Source organism: Manis pentadactyla, chromosome 2 (assembly GCF_030020395.1).
Source record: "Manis pentadactyla isolate mManPen7 chromosome 2, mManPen7.hap1, whole genome shotgun sequence".
In the NCBI taxonomy this organism is placed as follows: Eukaryota; Metazoa; Chordata; class Mammalia; order Pholidota; family Manidae; genus Manis; species Manis pentadactyla.
The window spans coordinates 150,822,144-150,840,438 of NC_080020.1; the positions used below are offsets into that span (position 1 = coordinate 150,822,144).

The 18,295-nt window shown below is 41.9% G+C and overlaps 1 protein-coding gene across 2 annotated transcripts; it reads right to left on the bottom strand.

Annotated features, from left to right (window-relative positions):
• Positions 1-156: 156 nt before the first annotated feature.
• On the bottom strand, positions 157-13,729 carry CNOT11 (CCR4-NOT transcription complex subunit 11). 2 transcript variants are annotated; one of them, XM_036881418.2, is made up of 7 exons: positions 13,064-13,726; positions 10,326-10,490; positions 6,662-6,814; positions 4,415-4,617; positions 2,971-3,173; positions 1,372-1,468; positions 157-1,289 (listed from the first exon to the last, which is right to left on the bottom strand). In XM_036881418.2, exons 1-7 carry the CDS (start codon positions 13,578-13,580, stop codon positions 1,092-1,094), a joined length of 1,536 nt encoding a protein of 511 aa, XP_036737313.1. In that variant the 5' UTR covers positions 13,581-13,726; the 3' UTR covers positions 157-1,091. The 2 variants fall into 2 exon arrangements, with proteins under 2 accessions (XP_036737313.1, XP_036737314.1); XM_036881419.2 differs by lacking the exon at positions 1,372-1,468 and having other exon boundaries at positions 13,064-13,729.
• Positions 13,730-18,295: the final 4,566 nt, after the last annotated feature.

Here is an 18,295-nt window from a genome sequence, read left to right on the forward strand (position 1 = left end):
ATCTTAAAACCAATAGGCTTGGTTTCCTTTAACTTTTGCTAAGAAGTTGAAAAGTAGTTCTTGTTGAAGGATTATTTTCCTATAAAGAATGTTTTTGAAGTATCTCAGTAAATGAATTTTTCATGATCTTTTTCAAGTAAAAAAATACATCATGTATTAGAGTTCATTAAAAAACTTTAATGTAAGGCACTGTTGTCCAACGTTAAATGAGGGTAACACAGCCCACATGATCCTACCTCACTCTCCCTCTCCTACAGGTCATCTTCCCTACCACAGGCAGCAGGTGCAGATAGCCCACTCAGCAAGCAATTTTACATGACAGTTTGTCAGGGGGTTATTCCCTCCCAATGCATTGACATTTTTCCTGAAAACAAAAAAATAACTAGCTCAGACTAACAACCGAAGAACTAAGGAACATGTTAAGAGGAAAAAAACCAGAAAACTGCCAGCTATTACAGTCTCAAAAAGGTTTCTAAGAATTCCCATATTTATAAGAGGCCCAAGAAATTTATTCTGTAAGTCCTCATGACAAGAAAGAATAAAGTTAAAGTATGTCCCTTGGTTCAAACTGCTTAACGAGAAGAGCTACACACATAAATGGATGCAAGGATCAAACCTGTTTGCCACTTGATTCAAAAACTGAATTGCTTTCACCTGAAGGGCAGTGTGACAAATTCTTAAGAATGTCTCAATTTACTCTAATCAAATATTTTCAACATTGGAACTTAAGGAAAACTAGATTCTTGACTTAAAAAAAGCCTGTAATTTGTGTTTTAAACAAAAACAGGCACTTTGCTTTTTAGTGTTAAAGACCTCATCTACTTTTTTGCAGTAATTTTTTGGGGTATAACCATTCCTCTAGGCTAATCATCAGCAAACCACCTAAAAGACATTTTTCTAAGTTCTTAACAAAAATTTATCTAAAGGAAAAGTCATCCAGAAAAGAAAACTGTGCTTAAAGTACATAAAGTGTTGTTTATATGTATTAAACCACACAATCCACTTGGAATTCTAACAGTTTTAAAAATTAAATAACAGTACAGCTGAACAATGACTGGGGGTGGGAGGGCGGGGTAGGTTCTGATGAGGTATTACTTTGACATTTTGGTCTCAGAAGGTGTCTCCCCAGTATCCAATGTCTTCAACAACCGGAAAAGACCAGCAGCTTCTCGTATCCTACTGAATTCAATACAGAATGCCTGCACTTCTATAAACAAGTCCTGCACATTGATAATTTTGTTACGGATCAAAGATTGGAGAAAGACACACACAAGACGCACCAAACGATTCTGAAAAAGAAAGAACAAATTTTAGTGTGCCCATTTTCTTGGCATGTGTTTCATAAAATTTACAAAAATTTCTATTACTTACCTGCATATATTTATCTTTAATTTGCTCACAAGTAGAGATGCAATTTGATATATAGAGGTGAATAAATTCAGGAGGTAGATCAACAGCTGTAGTTAGTCTGTTTCATAAGGTTAGAAAGTTAGGCCTGTTGATTTTGCTAACATTAAAAAACGACCATAAAATGCAAAATTTCCTTTGGTCATTTAGTGAAAATTTCTGGTATGTGATCCAGTTACCTAGTTTTAAATATACAAATAAACCTAAGAGTCATACCCACTTGTTAATAAATGACACTTGGCATTTTTTAAGTCTATACTTAGCATTATACACAATACCTCATACTAATTTTTTTTTGAGCACCATGTCTCCGTTCTTGGCTAAATCATAATTCATAATTAACTTCTAAGCTCTAATAATCTTGGCAATTATTCTGTTATTTTAAGTAACATTTACTAAACCCCAATTACTTTACACCTAAGTGTTATGCAAGGCCATGTGTCTGAAGGGTTTTCAAAAAGAGTAATGTAAGTGAAAAAACTTGGGAAAAGCCATAAAACGGCAAGTAACTTAGGCAGAAAAGGGTTCCTTATAACTCAGTAAATAATCTTAGCAAAAGCTTGGAGTGGGGGATTAGGATGGCATATTTGGGAACATGGTGGGAAAGACCTAGTTAGAATGTATATCAAAGGTATGGTGGCGGTCACATCAGTTCAATCTTGTAGAGGAAGGCTGGTATTTTCCAAAAGAATCTATGGAAGACTGAAAGAAAAGAGAAAAAGGTGGGGTGGGAATTCCATGCCCAGATAAAGGTGGGCTATGTTAACATATGGTATGCATTTCCAAAAGAAATGACTACCAAACTTGACTTCATAACTTTTTTCTATAAGGCAATGGGGAACTACTGCTCAAAGTAACTGTTACCATAGGCTGCTGTAGTCATCTGAGATTTGTGTGTGTCCACAGGTTTGTTTCACACTAAGGGCAGGGGCAGGGTTGACGGGGACAAAAAGCAATTGAAATTACTCTCCAGAAAAAATTGTATTGATTAAAAAAAAAAAAGATGCAGTTATTCTTGAACTAAGGACCAGATACCCAGTAAAGACAGTAACTGCTCCAAGAACGTAGAGAAGGGGAAGAGGTGAGCCTGCAGAGCGTGGCCAGTCAGAAGGCCTCAAAAAGGATGCAGCTTCAGGACAAGAAAGTGCATGTTGGTAGAAAGGGGAGAGCCTGAGCCAGAAGGCAGAAGGGAATTACAAAAGAGTGAGTCATAAAGGCCCAGAGAAAAGTGCCAGGAATTCTAGACCAATATTCCCAGATTTCTCTCAGCTCTTCACACCCATACTTTCCCATGAAATAGCTATTAGTCATTAATAAACAATAAAGTATGTCTGTATTTGTGCAGGGGTAAAGAATATACAACTACATACATTAGGAGAACTCAATCCTTCAGAGTTTTTACTAGTAGATGCTGAATTCACATGCAGTGAATGCTAAGGCTCACATTAGTGAGTTTTCTCAGGCTAACAACATCAGGAAAAAAATTTGTTGCTACTTATTTCCTCCTGGCCATTTAATCAGGATCTTTAAACCCCCCACATTTGACCAAGTATAGAAACTTACCGGTTTACAACTTCCATTGAATGTAAAGACATGTCCATATTGACCAAGACCGAGAAATACTCAGTGATCTGGCTTGACTGCATTAACTTCAGCAACATTTCTATAGCGACCAGAGGGTTGTTCTCCACTAGGTCAGGAAGTTTGGCTGGAGTGAGGCCGATGTGATAAACAAGTTTGGGGTCTTTTTCCAATTCACCAAGGAGCTAAATACAATCAAATTTTTTAAAGAGAGGGAAGTTGAGTCAAATTCCTGCATATGAAAACAAGTACTTCATACAAAAAGCTATAAAATTACCTGCACTAAATCAACTTCACACATTTCTTCCCTCAAACCCATGATGATGTCGTCTTGATCTTTTTAATTTAATTTGAATTGTAAAGATACTAAAATGCAAACACCTTCAGGACAGTTTATAGTGAGTCCCCTGGGTATTAAACTGGACTCAATAAATACTATCTGGATTGTAGCAATATCCTTAAGTCCTTCGTAGGCTTTTTGTCCTGTCATCTGTTATAACCAAAAGTAATCTTCATTACCAACTAGTTCTCCCAAAATGCACAGACCACAGAGAACATTAGAAATGGGCCCTCCTGAGGTGAACAGAAATGCCAGTGAGGAGAGGGCGGGAGGAGGGAGGTCTGGCCGGCTGCAGCCCATCAGCTCCCAGCATCTTACAGTCCAGTCACTCACACTTGGTGATTCAAGTAGAGCTCCTCAAAAAGTGTTTCTGCCAAACAGGTACTTCTTTAAACATTTCTATGCTCTTCTCCCTGCTATACTAGTATTTACCACAGTAGACTGTGTTTTAGGATGGTTTAGTAAACAAAGTGAATTAAGAACATAGCTATTTTTTGACTTGGAAAAATAATGTTTGGGTAGTAAACTGTATTGGCGATGTTATCTGACAAGTTCTAATGTGAAAGTTCAAAAACTAAAATTCACCAAACAAACCACCAAAGGGTGTCCCTACCTCCCACCCCCAACTCCACCAGGGTTAAGCAGCAGGGGCTGTTCTGAATCTCTTAACCCACCACTAACCAGCTGGGTGATGGGGGCTGGCACTTCCCTCCTCCAATAAATGTTATTAATTCTGCTGACACTCAGTAGAGTTACTGTCCCGCTTCAATGTAACAATGTATGGAAAGTGCCTAGCTGGCACAGAGCAGGGGCAAAGCAGAAAAAAAGTGAGAGCCATCCTATCCCTCTTCTCCCAGAGTCAAACTGATCCCAAACAAAAGCTGGTCCATTTTTAGTCATCAGACTTCTTGCCCACCCAGTACAAGGACCAGAATCGGAGCAGAACACAGCTGCAGAGATATAGAAACCTTCCCACTGCTGGCTCCTGTTGACAGTATCAGTTTATCAGTCATTCATCACTTTATGAAAACAAAAATAAACGCTTGATGGATTAAAGATAAGAAAATGTTTACAATAAATATACACCTGTGTTTGTTGAGGAGACGATAAGGGGCTTTTGAAGGCTTTGGCCATTATTCGCTTGATCTCTACACCAGTGCTATTCTTCACACACATTGATTTATCCCACTGGATCGCATGGTCCGGCTCTGTGGGATTCAGCCAAGCCAGTTCATCCTCACAAATGTGGAGTGGAGGTGGTGGACGAATAAACTCTGGCCGGAAATGGCCTGTAATGAATGAGAGCAGAAATACTTGACTGTTTCTATCAGGAAGCTCACACCTGTATGATCTGTATACCTCGCACACACATCTCCCCTAATGAAGTACATGAACACTGCTTATAAGGGTAACAGAACTGTCTTGAGTTCAAAATCAGAAGCAGAAATGATATAGAAAGTCAGGGTTTTACTCAGAAAACAAGAAAATGAAACCCTGAGGACAAGCATCCCCCCAATTTTGAAAGTTTGTATTATATGTCACTTTGTTTTTGTGAAAGACCAATACTTGTTTTCTCTATAATCAAAAGAAATCTCAAAGGGTTTTCAGTTTTATAAAAAGGGGAAAAAACAGCACTCAACACTGGTTTTGCAAGGCTCACCTCAAGAAGTGATAGGGGCCCCACCAAGCTCCTTCCCTGGGACGAGCATCTCAGCACCAAGCCCACAGAGCTTTCAGCTGTGTCTGGGAGCATCCGTGCTTTATCTCAATTTACTTCATGTGTCCATTAGCAAAATGTGTCCTAGTGTATCAGGAAAGTCTAAGATGTTATTTTTTGGGTGGGGAGGCTCTAAAATTTTTCCGTACAAATCAATGGTAATTGCTTCTTCCCTTTATACCATTTCAGCCATTACAAAACATTTCATAGGAACTCTCCACTTTTGGATAGCAGGGGAAACCTGTATATTGTTACTATGCAAGAGACTCAATCTATGGAGAAAAGAAAGGAAATCCTGACCACAATCTGCCAACTTTTAATTCAAGCACCATCAGCACTCAATAGCAAAAGGGCACAACTTACTATGTTGGTAAAGTCTTTTTATGGAAAAAATGAAGTTCTATTTGATCTCACTTATGCTATCCTTATTACCACTATTTTTTTTAGTTCAGAGACTGCTGTAATTAGTACTAGTTTTATCTTGTATCTTATAACCTGAAGTGGCAAATTACATGGAGAAAAAGAGGTATGACTGACTTAAAACATTCTCAAATGATTCTGGAGACTTTCATTAACCCCTAAATCCACACCTAAATTCACCATGTTCAGTAAAAATTCAACAGGAAAATGAAATGACTCAATGTTTCAACTATTTTATGGAACAAGATTGATCCCTAAATTATAAACCCACTGAAATGAATGCTGTTAGGAACTTCTGCTGAACACATTTCATACTTCACTCTGGTTTCCACATAGGGCCTCAAATGGGCTTATTTGAGTCATATCCTAACTCCTGCCAATTTGAGATTATACTCTAGTTGACTGAAAATGTCTGTTTTCTGGATGAGACTCACTACTTTATCTTAAACTATACTGTCTCTTCACGTATATCACCAGAACTGGCACCTGAATCTCTTTTCACACCATTTACAATAAAGTTTTTAACACTTCATGAGCAGCCTGCTTATATGATAAGAGAAAGTTCTTTATCAGGAAGGAAAGGGATGCCTTAGCATTTAGACTCAGTATCTGACTGATTGCATTGCATACACCTTCCTGTGACCTATGCAAGTCAGAGTTGTGCCTAAGCAAGTATTAAAACCAGTATGTATGTGCCACGAACCTTCTGGCACACTGTGACTAGCTGAGACTTCAAACACTAAACCCATTTATGCCAAAGATCTACTGTAAATAGCATAAAATGTCACAGTGTAAGTTTTTAACTCATAATGACACCATCCTCTGGATTACATGTTCTTACCCCTAATTAGAAAGCATGCCTTTGTCATTAAGACCACAGAGAAGCCTATAAAACCAAAAGATGCAGCTATGGTATTTCAAGTTCAATAGGTGTTCTCCTTTGAATTAAAGCAAATTAAGAGCTGTAGGATCAGTAGAACTTTACGATGGAGAAGATAATGATAGAGATAAGATTAATAAAGAGGTATAAAACTACAAGTAAGGTGATAAGCTACAAAAATAGACTCACTTCAGTAAAATCAGAGTATTTCTATCTTCAGGTATGCTGATTACAGGGATATAATATAACATGTCTCAGAAAAAGTCTCAGGATGCTGATAAAATAAAACTGAGTGTATAAAATTATATATACTTACTTTCAATTGGTGGCTTTGGTCCACTGACTAAAGCTTCTGTGATCTGAGAGGCAACTGAGCTGTCAAAGCCAGAATTAGAAGAATCCGGGTCTGGGTCACTGAGAATACTAGGAAAGCTAGCCTTACTTTGAGTGGGCAATTCAGACTGCCGTTCTGAAAAAGGTTAAAATAGGAGACACTTTGAAATTGAGGGCATCTACAACATATATAAACAAAGGGCCAGATCCAAAATATATACTTTTTTTTCAGAATTCCTACAAATCATTTTTTTTTATATCATTAATGTACTTGAACATTATGGTTACTAGACTCCCCCCATTATCAAGTGCCCCCCACATACCCCATTACAGTCACTGTCCATCAGCGTAGTAAGATACTATAAAATCATTACTTGTCTTCTCTGTGTATACTGCCTTTCCCGTGTCCCCCCTCTACATTATGGGTGCTAATCATAATGCCCAGTTTCCCCCCTTATCCCTCCCTTCCCACCCACCCTCCCCAGTCCCTTTCCCCTTGGTAACTGTTAGTCCATTCTTGGGTTCTGTGATTCTGCTGCTGTTTTGTTCCTTCAGTTTTTTTCTCTGTTCTTATACTCCACAGGTGAGTGAAATAATTTGGTACTTGTCTTTCTCCGCCTGGCTTATTTCACTGAGCATAATACCCTCTAGCTCCATCCATGTTGTTGCAAATGGTAGGATTTGTTTTCTTCTTATGGCTGAATAATATTCCATTGTGTATATGTACCACCTCTTCTTTATCCATTCATCTACTGATGGACACTTAGGTTGCTTCCATTTCTTGGCTATTGTAAATAGTGCTGCAATAAACATAGGGGTGCATCTGTCTTTTTCAAACTGGGCTGCTGTGTTCTTCGGGTAAATTCCTAGGAGTGGAATTCCTGGGTCAAATGGTATTTCTATTTTTAGTTTTTTGAGGAACCTCCATAATGCTTTCCACAATGGTTGAACTAGTTTACATTCCCACAAATCATTTTTTTAAAAGGAAAAAAATGAACTAATGACTTCAACTAGCATTTTATTTTAAAAAGCCTGACTGGCCAATAAACATCTGAAAAAGATGTTCAATCGCATTAGGAACCAGGGAAAAATCAGTTAAAACACACGATACTATTACACACCCACCAGACTGGCAAAAATTAACAAGCTGACATCATCAGATGCAGAGGAGGAGGGTGAAGTTAGGTTAGCCTTCACGTTGCCACTGAGGATGGAAAATGGCACAGCAACTTTGGAAAGTGATCTGCCATGACCTGGTGAAGTTTCTCTTCCCTCTAAGAAAAACTTCCACATGTACGCCAGGAGAATGTACAAGAATGTTCACAGCAACAGCATGCTCATCAGCAGTAGAATGGATAAAGAACTCAGCAAACTTGGCCTTCCACTGTATGACTAGACAACAGCAATGAAAAGCCACCACCCCAGTGACATGTCACCAACATGGATTTCTCTCAAATGATACCCAGAAAGTACAAAAAAATTAACATGGTATGATTCCATATGCAAAGTTAAACTACAAGCATGTTCAGGAGAGAGGACGATAAGGTAAACTGTCAGTGATTATCAGAAAAGTCAGGATAGTGGTGGGGTGGAGGGGTGGGCAGCAGCAACAGGGAGACACATGGAATATCAAGGTGCTGAAAATACTCCATTTCTTAACCTCGATGGTGGTTGCTTTAGACTCATTTATGAAAATTCCTTAAAATGTGCACGTATGTTTCATGAAGTACCATTTCAGATTCTATAATTCTAAAAACAGAGGGCTAATTGCTGATTACCTAAAGAGCTACCAATGTTAATAAAAGACCATTAATCCAATGGAAAAATGGCCAGTTATGAAAGATGCCTTAGACATACAAGATGTTCAACCTCATTCAGTAAGAAAAATGCTAATTACAATTATCCCAAGATGCCATTTTGTCATCGCAGATTGCTTACGTACAGAAAGACCAAGATATAGAAAAATAATTTTAATGGGCATATTGTGTCATAAACAAAAAAGTGCACGTTTGTCAGGAATTTTTAATAAAACTGCTGACGAGATACTGTCACTGTTATTGGGTGAAACTCTGCCCCTTCTAGTTACTTACGTTTTTTTACTGCTAGTTTTTCTTAAAGTTAAGAAAATGCAATGGCATCATCCATCAATACATTTTTGGTCCATGCCTCCGGGGTAAGATATCTGAATGCCAGGCCTCTGCAGAGACATCTGTGCAGCTAGCTCGGGGGAAGACAGGTGTTCTGGGTTTTTTTTGGCACTTGTGAAAATGAATGGATTAAGACATTTCAGTCTGAGGAAGGGTCTATAAGCAGCAAGTCTAGTAGCCACTTTGCCAAGCTTCTCAAACCTAACTCTAGTCACATATTCCTTTCTGAGCTTGATACGGTTTAAAACTTTCTCAAAGGCTGACTCAAGTCATCACCCAGTTGAAAGGGAGGTCAGGCTTGACTGTCACTGGCCTGCACACAAAGCTACCCTCTTGAGTATACAGTGCTCCTGAAGATGACTGAACTGCCTCTCACCTCTGTACCCAGTTTTCACACTACCTTTAGTTAAGGAGATACCATTTTATTTCTGTTAATAGACTGGATGTAGCACTAATAGCTAATAAGTACTTTTGTGTACCTTCAATCTTAGAAGTCTTAAAAAGATTTCTCTTGGTTTTAGAAAATAACCATTGTTATACTGTTAATACTCAGTAGTTGAAAAGTGAGGTTCAAAATGCTCGAAGGAAAAAGTTGTCTATTGAAAGAGGTCACCTTATTCAAATGCATTAACTCTAAAGAGGATGGGGCTCTCAAGCAAAATTAGTACTGCAGCTCAGTTAATCACAAGGTCAAAGGTTCACATACGTAGCTATGTATTAGAATTCCCTATGAATCACTCTCAAGTGGTAAGACTCACAAATCTGTTATTTTTGCTAAAGCAGGCAAGCAAAAGGTACCTCTTCTTATCCTTCACTGCTCAGAGGCTCACTCTGACCACCCAATAAAAGAATGTTTCCTGTTTTCTATCACGACACACTTTTCCTTCAAGAGCACCCATTCCTTTGCTTATATGTGTAACACAGGTGCCAAAACAATATTGAAACAGAAGAACTAAGTGGAGGTTTCATGTTTCCTGATTTCAAAATTTACAACAAAGCTGTCATAATCAAAAGTGTGGCACTGGAAGAGAGACATATAAACCAATGATACAGAATAGAGAGCCCAGAAATAAACCCTTATATGGTCCAATGGTCTTCAATAAGGATGTCAACAGAATGTTGTTTTGGCTATTTGGGGTCCCTTAAGAATTCATGTGAATTTTATAATGGATTTTTTTTCTATTTCTAAAAAACACATTGTTGGGATTACACTGAATCTATACATCACTTTGAGTAGAACTGACATCAGAAAAAAAGTTCAAAACAGACTAAATCCTATCCAGCATTCTTCTTAAACTGGAAAGGCAATCAATTCAGTCAGTAAACTTGAGATGAATTTATAAGTCACATTAGCAAGGACCCAGTACTGAAGCTACGCTTTTCACAGAAGACACTAACCTTTTAGCACAGTTAAAAAGAGCTTTATTTTAAGTGGAGTACCTCAATAAAAAGGCTTAATGCTACCACACAGGAACATCCACACCACCAATTCCTCCTTACCAGCCAAAGCCAGCTGAAGCCCACTAATGTCCACAGACTGGCCCATGTTTCCGACATCCATCAGCGCAATCTGTCGAGGCGTCTTTTTGAAGAGTTCCCTTGGGGGTGCCAGCATCAGCTGGGAAAGAAAAAACTTTTCTGGTGGAGTTATAGGAGGTAAAAATCCTGTGAACAAAAATGTACAACGATTTCTCTAATGGTTATTTTTAAAAATTAACTTGAATCTGGTAAAATTAGCATTTTATTTGCCATATACTAGTTGCCATCTCAACTCATGTATCTTTAAAAACAAACTTAGTTCAGTTAATGCAAATATACATTTGAAATTTTATGAGTTTTGGCATTATCAATAAAACTTAAGATTTATGTAAGGATTAAAAATTCTGTTTTCTAGTATTTCCATTCCTGCAAAAGCCAAAACCAAACAAAAACTTGCTCAGAACTGCTTTTCTTTCTTCTCTACCAGCAACTGCAGAAGTTGAAGAGAAGGGGAAGCAATCCCTAGCAACACAAATACCCTTCACATTCCTGCTTCAATACACATGCAGCTACAGAACTCCCAGTGTTCAAGGTTTGCTTCCTTTCATCCCATATTCAGTTGCTCACCCAGCCTCATCTATCCTAGAACAGCAATGTTGGCAGACTCCGTTCCCTGGTCTCCGTCCCCTCTCCCCCTCTCTTGCTGGACTACAGGACAGCCTTCCCAATTTCCCTAGCTGCCCTCCTACCACCTGCACTCCACTCTACCACTTAGTACTGTTAAATTGCCAGGTCCATGTTTGCTCACATTCTTAACCTGTTCACACAGAATTAAACCCACTCCTACACCACTACTGGGCCCTTCATGATCTGGTCCTGACTTTCTTGTGGTCGGTCATGACCCTAATCTCATTTCTTGAACTCCCCTCTAATCTAATACACTCCAGTTGCACGAAATCTGTCAGAATTCTTGATTTCAGAACATCCAAAACACCCATTTCTTTGCGAAAACCTGGCAGGGCCACACCCTTCCCTTTCCACCACACCCTCATGTCTAGTCAAGACCACAGCAAAAACATCACTCTGAGAAATTCTCCTGCTACACAGGTAGTTTTTCCTGTGCTACCAAGGATTTTGCATGAATGTGACATTTAGTACAGCCCTTTTGATACTGTTAAAACTATGTTTAACTATGTTTATGTCTCTCCAGCTAGACTACAAGCTTCTTGAGTGCAAGGTAGCCATCTTATTTAATTCCACATACATTCTTGGCCCTGGCTCTGCATCAGAATCATCTGAAACATTTTTTTTAAATACACTCTTAGATGCTCACAGCACTCATTCCCTCTGCTGTGTATCAAGCACCAACCTTACCTACTTTAACAAAAGTAATGAGGATAATAGGTAGTACTTGTAATTTTCCTGAATAATTCTACCAGCTAGGAATTATCGGCATTTTACAGATTAAAAAACAGAGGCAAAGAGGTAAAATAACCAATCCATGGATTCCTTCCTTTGCACTTTTGTGTCTATGATGCCGTCTGTGACCTAGATCTAGGTTTAAACTCACTGCATCTGAGAATGACATTAATTGTTTCTTTGCTTAACCTGTCCTTCAGAATCCAAATGTCCCTCTGACCTAAATCCCACACTGCCCACACCCTCTGCTGACGGCCCCCTAGGGTGCCACACACCTATGTCATGTTTACTTTCTAGGCATTCTCAAATTTCCTGAAAGCCTGGTTCAGTACTTGTACGAAAGAGCATCTCATACAACATAAAAGCCGCCCCTCTTAGACAAGGACAGTGCAAGAAACCAACCAGAAGATGCTTTAGATGCAAAGGGGTTGCCAGGCAGGTAACACTAACTACTTAAAATAGAGAAGCCCTCCTGTGCCACCAAGTAACTCTCTGATGTTACCTCAAAATCTGCTGCCTTAACCTTCCGACTCTGAGTAAGTGGTCCGAACCTATAGTCACGTGCCCTTTTCCCCACTGGTTAAGCACGGTAACATCAAGCTGTTTCCCACCGCAAACGACCTGCTTCCCCGACTACCCTGGTTCTTGTCTAAGTCCTCAAGTACCCTTCTCTCTCATCACCATCTCCTGTGCCTTTCCTCTCTTGGAGGTAAGTAAGTCTCCTAAAGCATCTCGTGTTTTAGTTAAAAATAAATAAAAGCCTCGCATGGAAACCCACTGATGGGATCTCACCATGGTGCACGCAATGCGTTTTCTAACCCAGGCCGGGAGTTTGAGACTACCTCCTATCCTCTGTTCCATCTTCTTATCCAAGAAAAGATTAACGAAGGTGGCTGCCAGGCCCTTAAACGCTGTTTAATGTGTATTTCCGCCCAACCTCTTCGGGTCATGAATAATGACTTCTATTTATTCGCCTGAGACTTAAAACCGGGGGCAGGCCCAGCGGTCATTAGTTACAACTTCACACACCTCAGACCAGCTTTGCAAGAACAAACTTCATTTGAGGTACTAAAATGTCAAGCCCCACACCCAGCTGCATGATTTGACAACCTGCACTGCTGGGAGGAGTAATTTTCGGTGCCATAAATTTGTGATTAAACTACCAGTTATCCATACTTTGCGGACGGGGGTAGGGGGCCGCCGTTATTTCAACAGAGACCATTTCAAGCGGTTGAATCCCAGAAGCGCAGGTGGAAAACAGCCGAATCCACTGATAAGGCCCAACTGGCCTCGGGCGGGAAAGGCTGCCGCGGCAGGAGCGGCTCGCCCCCGGCGCGTACCTGAGAGCGGCGGCCGGTCGGGCTCCTGGCCGCCGCGGGCGGGCGGCGCGGGGTTGAGCAGGTGCGCGAAGCTGGCGGCGAAGGGGTTGGCGGCGAGCGGCTCGGTGCGGTACATCTCCCAGAGCAGGTAGAGCGCCGTGAGGCGCTGCGCCGCGCTGGGCAGCAGGTCTGGTTGCTGCAGCAGCATGACGAGCACCGAGCCCAGACGGAAGTGGTCGGCCTTGCTGAAGTAGTGGTGGAAGGCGGTGGACAGGCCCTCGAAGGTGCTGCCGCCGCCCGCCTCCTCTGAAATGATGCTCAGCAGGCTCGAGAGCTCTTTCGGGGTCAGGCTCATTCTGCCCGCGGGGCCCCCCGGGCCTCCACTCCCCGGCCCGGGGCCGCCTGCGCCGCCTCTGCCGCCGGAGCCGAAACCCGCTGGGCCGCTCCTGGACGCCGACCCCGCCGATTCCCGGACCCCCCTTTGCTCCGCGGCGGTGAGAAGCCGGCCAGACGCCGCACTTGCCCCGCCGCCGGGCATCAACCTCACTCGCCTGACCTCTCTTCCGGCCGCAGTGGCCCAGTCGTGGGCTCCGTCCCCGCGGCCGGAAAGCGCGCCGTTACACGACAGCGTCGCAAACAAAACGCGGCAGGAAGCCAGACGGCCGCGGAAAAGAGGGCTGCCCGCAGGGAAGCGAGGCTGCTGGAGCGAAGCCAGGGAGAAGATCCGGGGACTCCTGTGGGCGGGGTGAAGAAGCCGGAAATGGGGCAGGGCCTGCGGGAGAGCAGCGGAGCTGGTGTCTCGGGTTGCGGAGGTCCTGCAACGCGATGGTCGGCCTGTGTGGGCTGTACGCCCAGGCGAGCGGGCCTAGGCGCTCCCAGAACAGGGCCTGTCACTAGCCGGCGTCATTAAATGTGGGCTACGTTATTGTCTGGAAAAATGCATCTCAGATTCCACTATTTTTAATGTAACATACATGACAGTAATGGTAAAAATTTTAATGCAATGAATGATCACATTTCTTACAAGGTTAAGTTCCAGTCACACTTTTCTGCAAAAATGGAATTATATTGCACTTGAGCTTTCTGTACATGGTTATCTTAACGGGAAAATATCTACAATAAACACCAAACAAAAGTTGTGCAACTTTTTACTTAGTCTGCCCCAGGGTGCTGAATCTGGGCTGTGGCTGTGGTGGAAGCCCCCAGGAAGCCTTGTAGATACTAGGGCTTGCTTCGTACCCCCAGAGGTGACTCCTGTTAAAAAACAATACAAAAACACCTGCCTTGGCGACTCCAACTAATGCGCACTCTGACCTGAGAACCCCTCTCCCTGCTACAGGGAGTTCACCAGCGATTCCCACGAGACAAATTTGGGAAATCCAGCCAGCGCTACAAATGCTAGCAGCTTAAGAATTACTTCGGGAAATCACGTTATTTCTAAAGTAAAACTGACAGAAGAGAAATCTCTGGGACACCGGGTATGCAAATTATGAAGGCTTTCCCCTTTACTGCCACAGTGCCCTCTAAGCAAGGTCCTGCCAATTAACATTCTTCATAGCAGCAAATTTGTTAATACTTGGGCTCTTGGGAAACTGATTAGAATTAGCTCAAAAGTACTCTTAATGTTTTACTTTTTACTATACTTAATACACTTTATTTTGTTAAACCATTTACCTGGTGGGGTCTATTTGTTTTAGCAAGCACATATTGTTAGGCTGCAGGCATCAGGGGAAGGGGTGAGCCTGATGGACAAGCTCAGGCCTCACCAAAAGAGGTGAAGAGACCAACAGACAGAGCCTGATGGGATAACCCTCCCAACTAGAGCCCTTCCCCCAAGCTAAAGGATTAGTGGTAACTTTCCAGTACCTGGCTAAAGGCCAATGAGAGACCCCCACGTACCCTAGACGAGCCAATCCTTGCGCCAATGTACACCTTTGCTCTCCCTCCCCCTGCCTTCTTTAAAAACTTGCTACCTGCCCTGCTGGGTGTGACTTCCCTGGCCTGTGTTTCAGACCAGGGAACATCACCCAGGGGTGGCATTCAAATAAACTACCTGGCCCTTTGTTGCTTCTCTTCGCCTGCTTACTTCGATAGAAATTTATTGGAATTTATCTTACACATATATATGTGTATCTATTATAAACCATATATATAGTATGTATAATAAATATAAACAAAAGCATATATAGGTTTTACTATTTTTTTAAAGATGTTTCAAAATATTTGAACATTATGTTATCCTCTCTCACAAAAAGAAATAATACTGTTAAAAAGAAAAACACAGGACCAGCATGGGGTCACTTTTGCGAGGCCAAGTCATCATACCAGGACTTAATATCTAACCAAACTGCAGTTTCAACATTCCCCAGAAATGTAGTGTCCCCCAGGAATGTGGTCAGTCAAGAATATTCAAGTCAGCATGTAAGTCCTGGGAGAGGAAATCCCGGTTATGCCGAGGTTCTTGTTCATGGAGCCAAAGAATGATCTTTGCAAACACTCAAGGTAGGAGGGCAAGGTACAGGCTTTTATTTAGACATAAAGTAAAAGGAGAGAGCTCCTGGGGGAAAGGAGAGTCCATGATGGTGCGTTGTCTAGGGGTTTTATAGGCAACTGAGGATTTGGGGGAATGTGAAAAAAGGCTTAGGGGTGAACTTGTACCACCTGCTCTGCCCTCAGGGTGAGCTGGGTTGTTGTCTCTTTGCTAGGGCTATTTACAGTGAAGTCACAGGTTATGCTGAGATACCCTTCTTTATGTGTGCAGGCCAAGAGCAACCTTGGCCTTTTGACCTTTAACTGATCTCACTGAAGACGTTTATACTCCTAGTCTGGTATCTTTACCCTAGAGAATTAGTGTGACCTTGATTTTGCATAATGCTTAACACAGAGTTTCGACAGGGACTTCTTTGCACCTTGTTACATTGCTCTGACTGGAAATACTCTGCCCTGCTTTTTCAAGAGGCCCTCACCCTACTCTGACTACATCCATCGTCCCTGTCTCACAGGGGCAAAATACCTCTAAAACCGAAATCAGTCAAAGGGAGAAATAAAGTTTAAAATCCTTTTATTGCCTACAAAACTGCAGTCCAACGCCTTCTCTCTCTCTCTCCTACTTGCAGAAGCAAAAACCAGCTCTTCTTCTCACCTCCTAGGTCCAGATAAGCCCTCCACTGCCCAGGTAATTACCCATTGATATGGAGATGAACTTCTCTCCACCCTCAGGAAAGCTTATTGACCTGTAAATGCACTAAAGCCATACTTCTCTCCACCCCTGAGAATGCAAATGCACTAAGGCCAGGCAAGATATTCTGGAAATATTACAATTTTACCCACACAGCATCAGTAAGATAATGTCACATGTGCCTTCTCCATCCTCTCAAGAAAGATGAGGTAATTCACCTACTAAGACTCTTTTGTCCCCAGTTGAAGAAGACCTCACCAGAAATAATCTTGTTTTGCTTATGACTTGTCTTGTCTTTAAATTAACCTCCCCCTTTCTGTAGCCCTTTGGAGGTTCTCTACTTGCTAGGGGAGATGCTGCTCCATTCATGAATCGTTTAATAAAGCCAATTAGATCTTCAAATTTACTTGGTTGAATTTTATTTTTTAGCAGATCTCTGGTAACAAATAACCACAAAGTAGGTTGCTTTACACAACCAAAATGTGTGCTTTCACAATCCCGGAGGCTAACAAAAGTCCAAAAGTGTTTTACCAGCCTGACATGAGTTTGTTTCTTGGTGAGTTGTGTGAAAATTGATAAAAGGAAAGCCTCACAGACAAGGTGTGGGAAGGCCTTCAGGGAGAGCTCTCACACCCACCTCTCCTGGTCGGTCCTAGACGCCATAGGAAGAGACAGAGGGCTGGTAACAACTCATTCTATTTTGGCTACTTTACCACCCCAGTAGGAGAAGGGAAGAGTTTCTGCCTCCCCTAGCAACAGCCCAGCCAGTGAGAAACTGTTACAACTCAGCCAATGAGCAGCCAAAATACATGGAACTCCCCTCCTCTCCTTTGTTCTCCAGACTTACTTGTGGGTTTATCATAGCTTTTTTGTTACTAATTGCAGTTCTTTGCTATTCCTGAATAGACTCATTTTGCTCGTAAAATAACTGAGAGTTTTACTTTTAAGATTAATAGCTGAAATCAAAAGGCTTCACCAGAAGTAGCTGTCACTCAGAGGAAATTTTATTTACAGCAAATATGGAGACCATAGAAAATAACTTTTCAAAGCCAAGCCTCCTGCTGAGCAAGGGAAAGCAGGTTCCTTTTATTTTGAGTCGCGGAAATGAATATTTAAAAGGGAAAGTTTTGTCATTACATGCAGAGAGAGTGAAGTCAGCATGGGCACACTAGCCAATCATGTTTCTACATATATGTTGTGCCTAGATTCCTGTTACAGCTTCCCCCCGAGTGGGGATTTTACTATGATAATGTGGCAAATACATTTCTCCCTGCCTCTTGGTCCGTCTGCACAGGTATCAGTCCTGTGGAGTGGGCCAGGCTGGTTTAGAAGAGTTAGTGACTGCGTCTCTTAAAAACAACCTTACAAGACATTGGGTGCTTTAGAAACCTTAGGGTCTCGAAATAGAAATGGGTCAAAACAGACTTTTGAGCTGCTCAGTGCATTAGCCAGTAACAAAAGGAAGGTCTCAGCAGAGCTATGCTGCCTCTAAAAGCTCGAGGGGACAGTCGTTCCTTGTCTCCTCCTAGGTTCTGGTGGTTACCAGCAGTCTCTGACAGCCCTGTGCTTGTAGCTGCGCCATTCCAGGCTCTGGCTCTGCAGTCTCATTATTCCGTGTGTCTGTGTTTCACATGGCCTTCTTGTGAGGACAAGAGTCATTGGATTTAGAGCCCACCCTAATCCAGAATGACGTCAACTTAATTATATCTGCAGAGACCCCATTTCTAAATAAGGTCACATTCTGAGGTTCCAGGTGGATGTGAATTTTGGGGAGACACTATTCAACCCAGTGGAGGCCCTAAGCTCTCCTGAGTATATGTCTTGGTTATTCTCTTTCATACCCACCTCATCTCTGCCTGTAGATTCTCCACCAGCATTGGGGAGCTTGGTGTCCTCTTGGTCAGCCCCACAGTAACCGTCAGGGCAGGCTAGAGCCCCCACTGGAGAATCACCTCATCTTGATAACTGCGTTTACCATATAATCAAAACATCCCATTGAAACTGTTTCAAATTCTTTCTAAAATGGATCACATCTATCCCTCTCAGTAGACCAGGTATAAGGACACAATTTAACC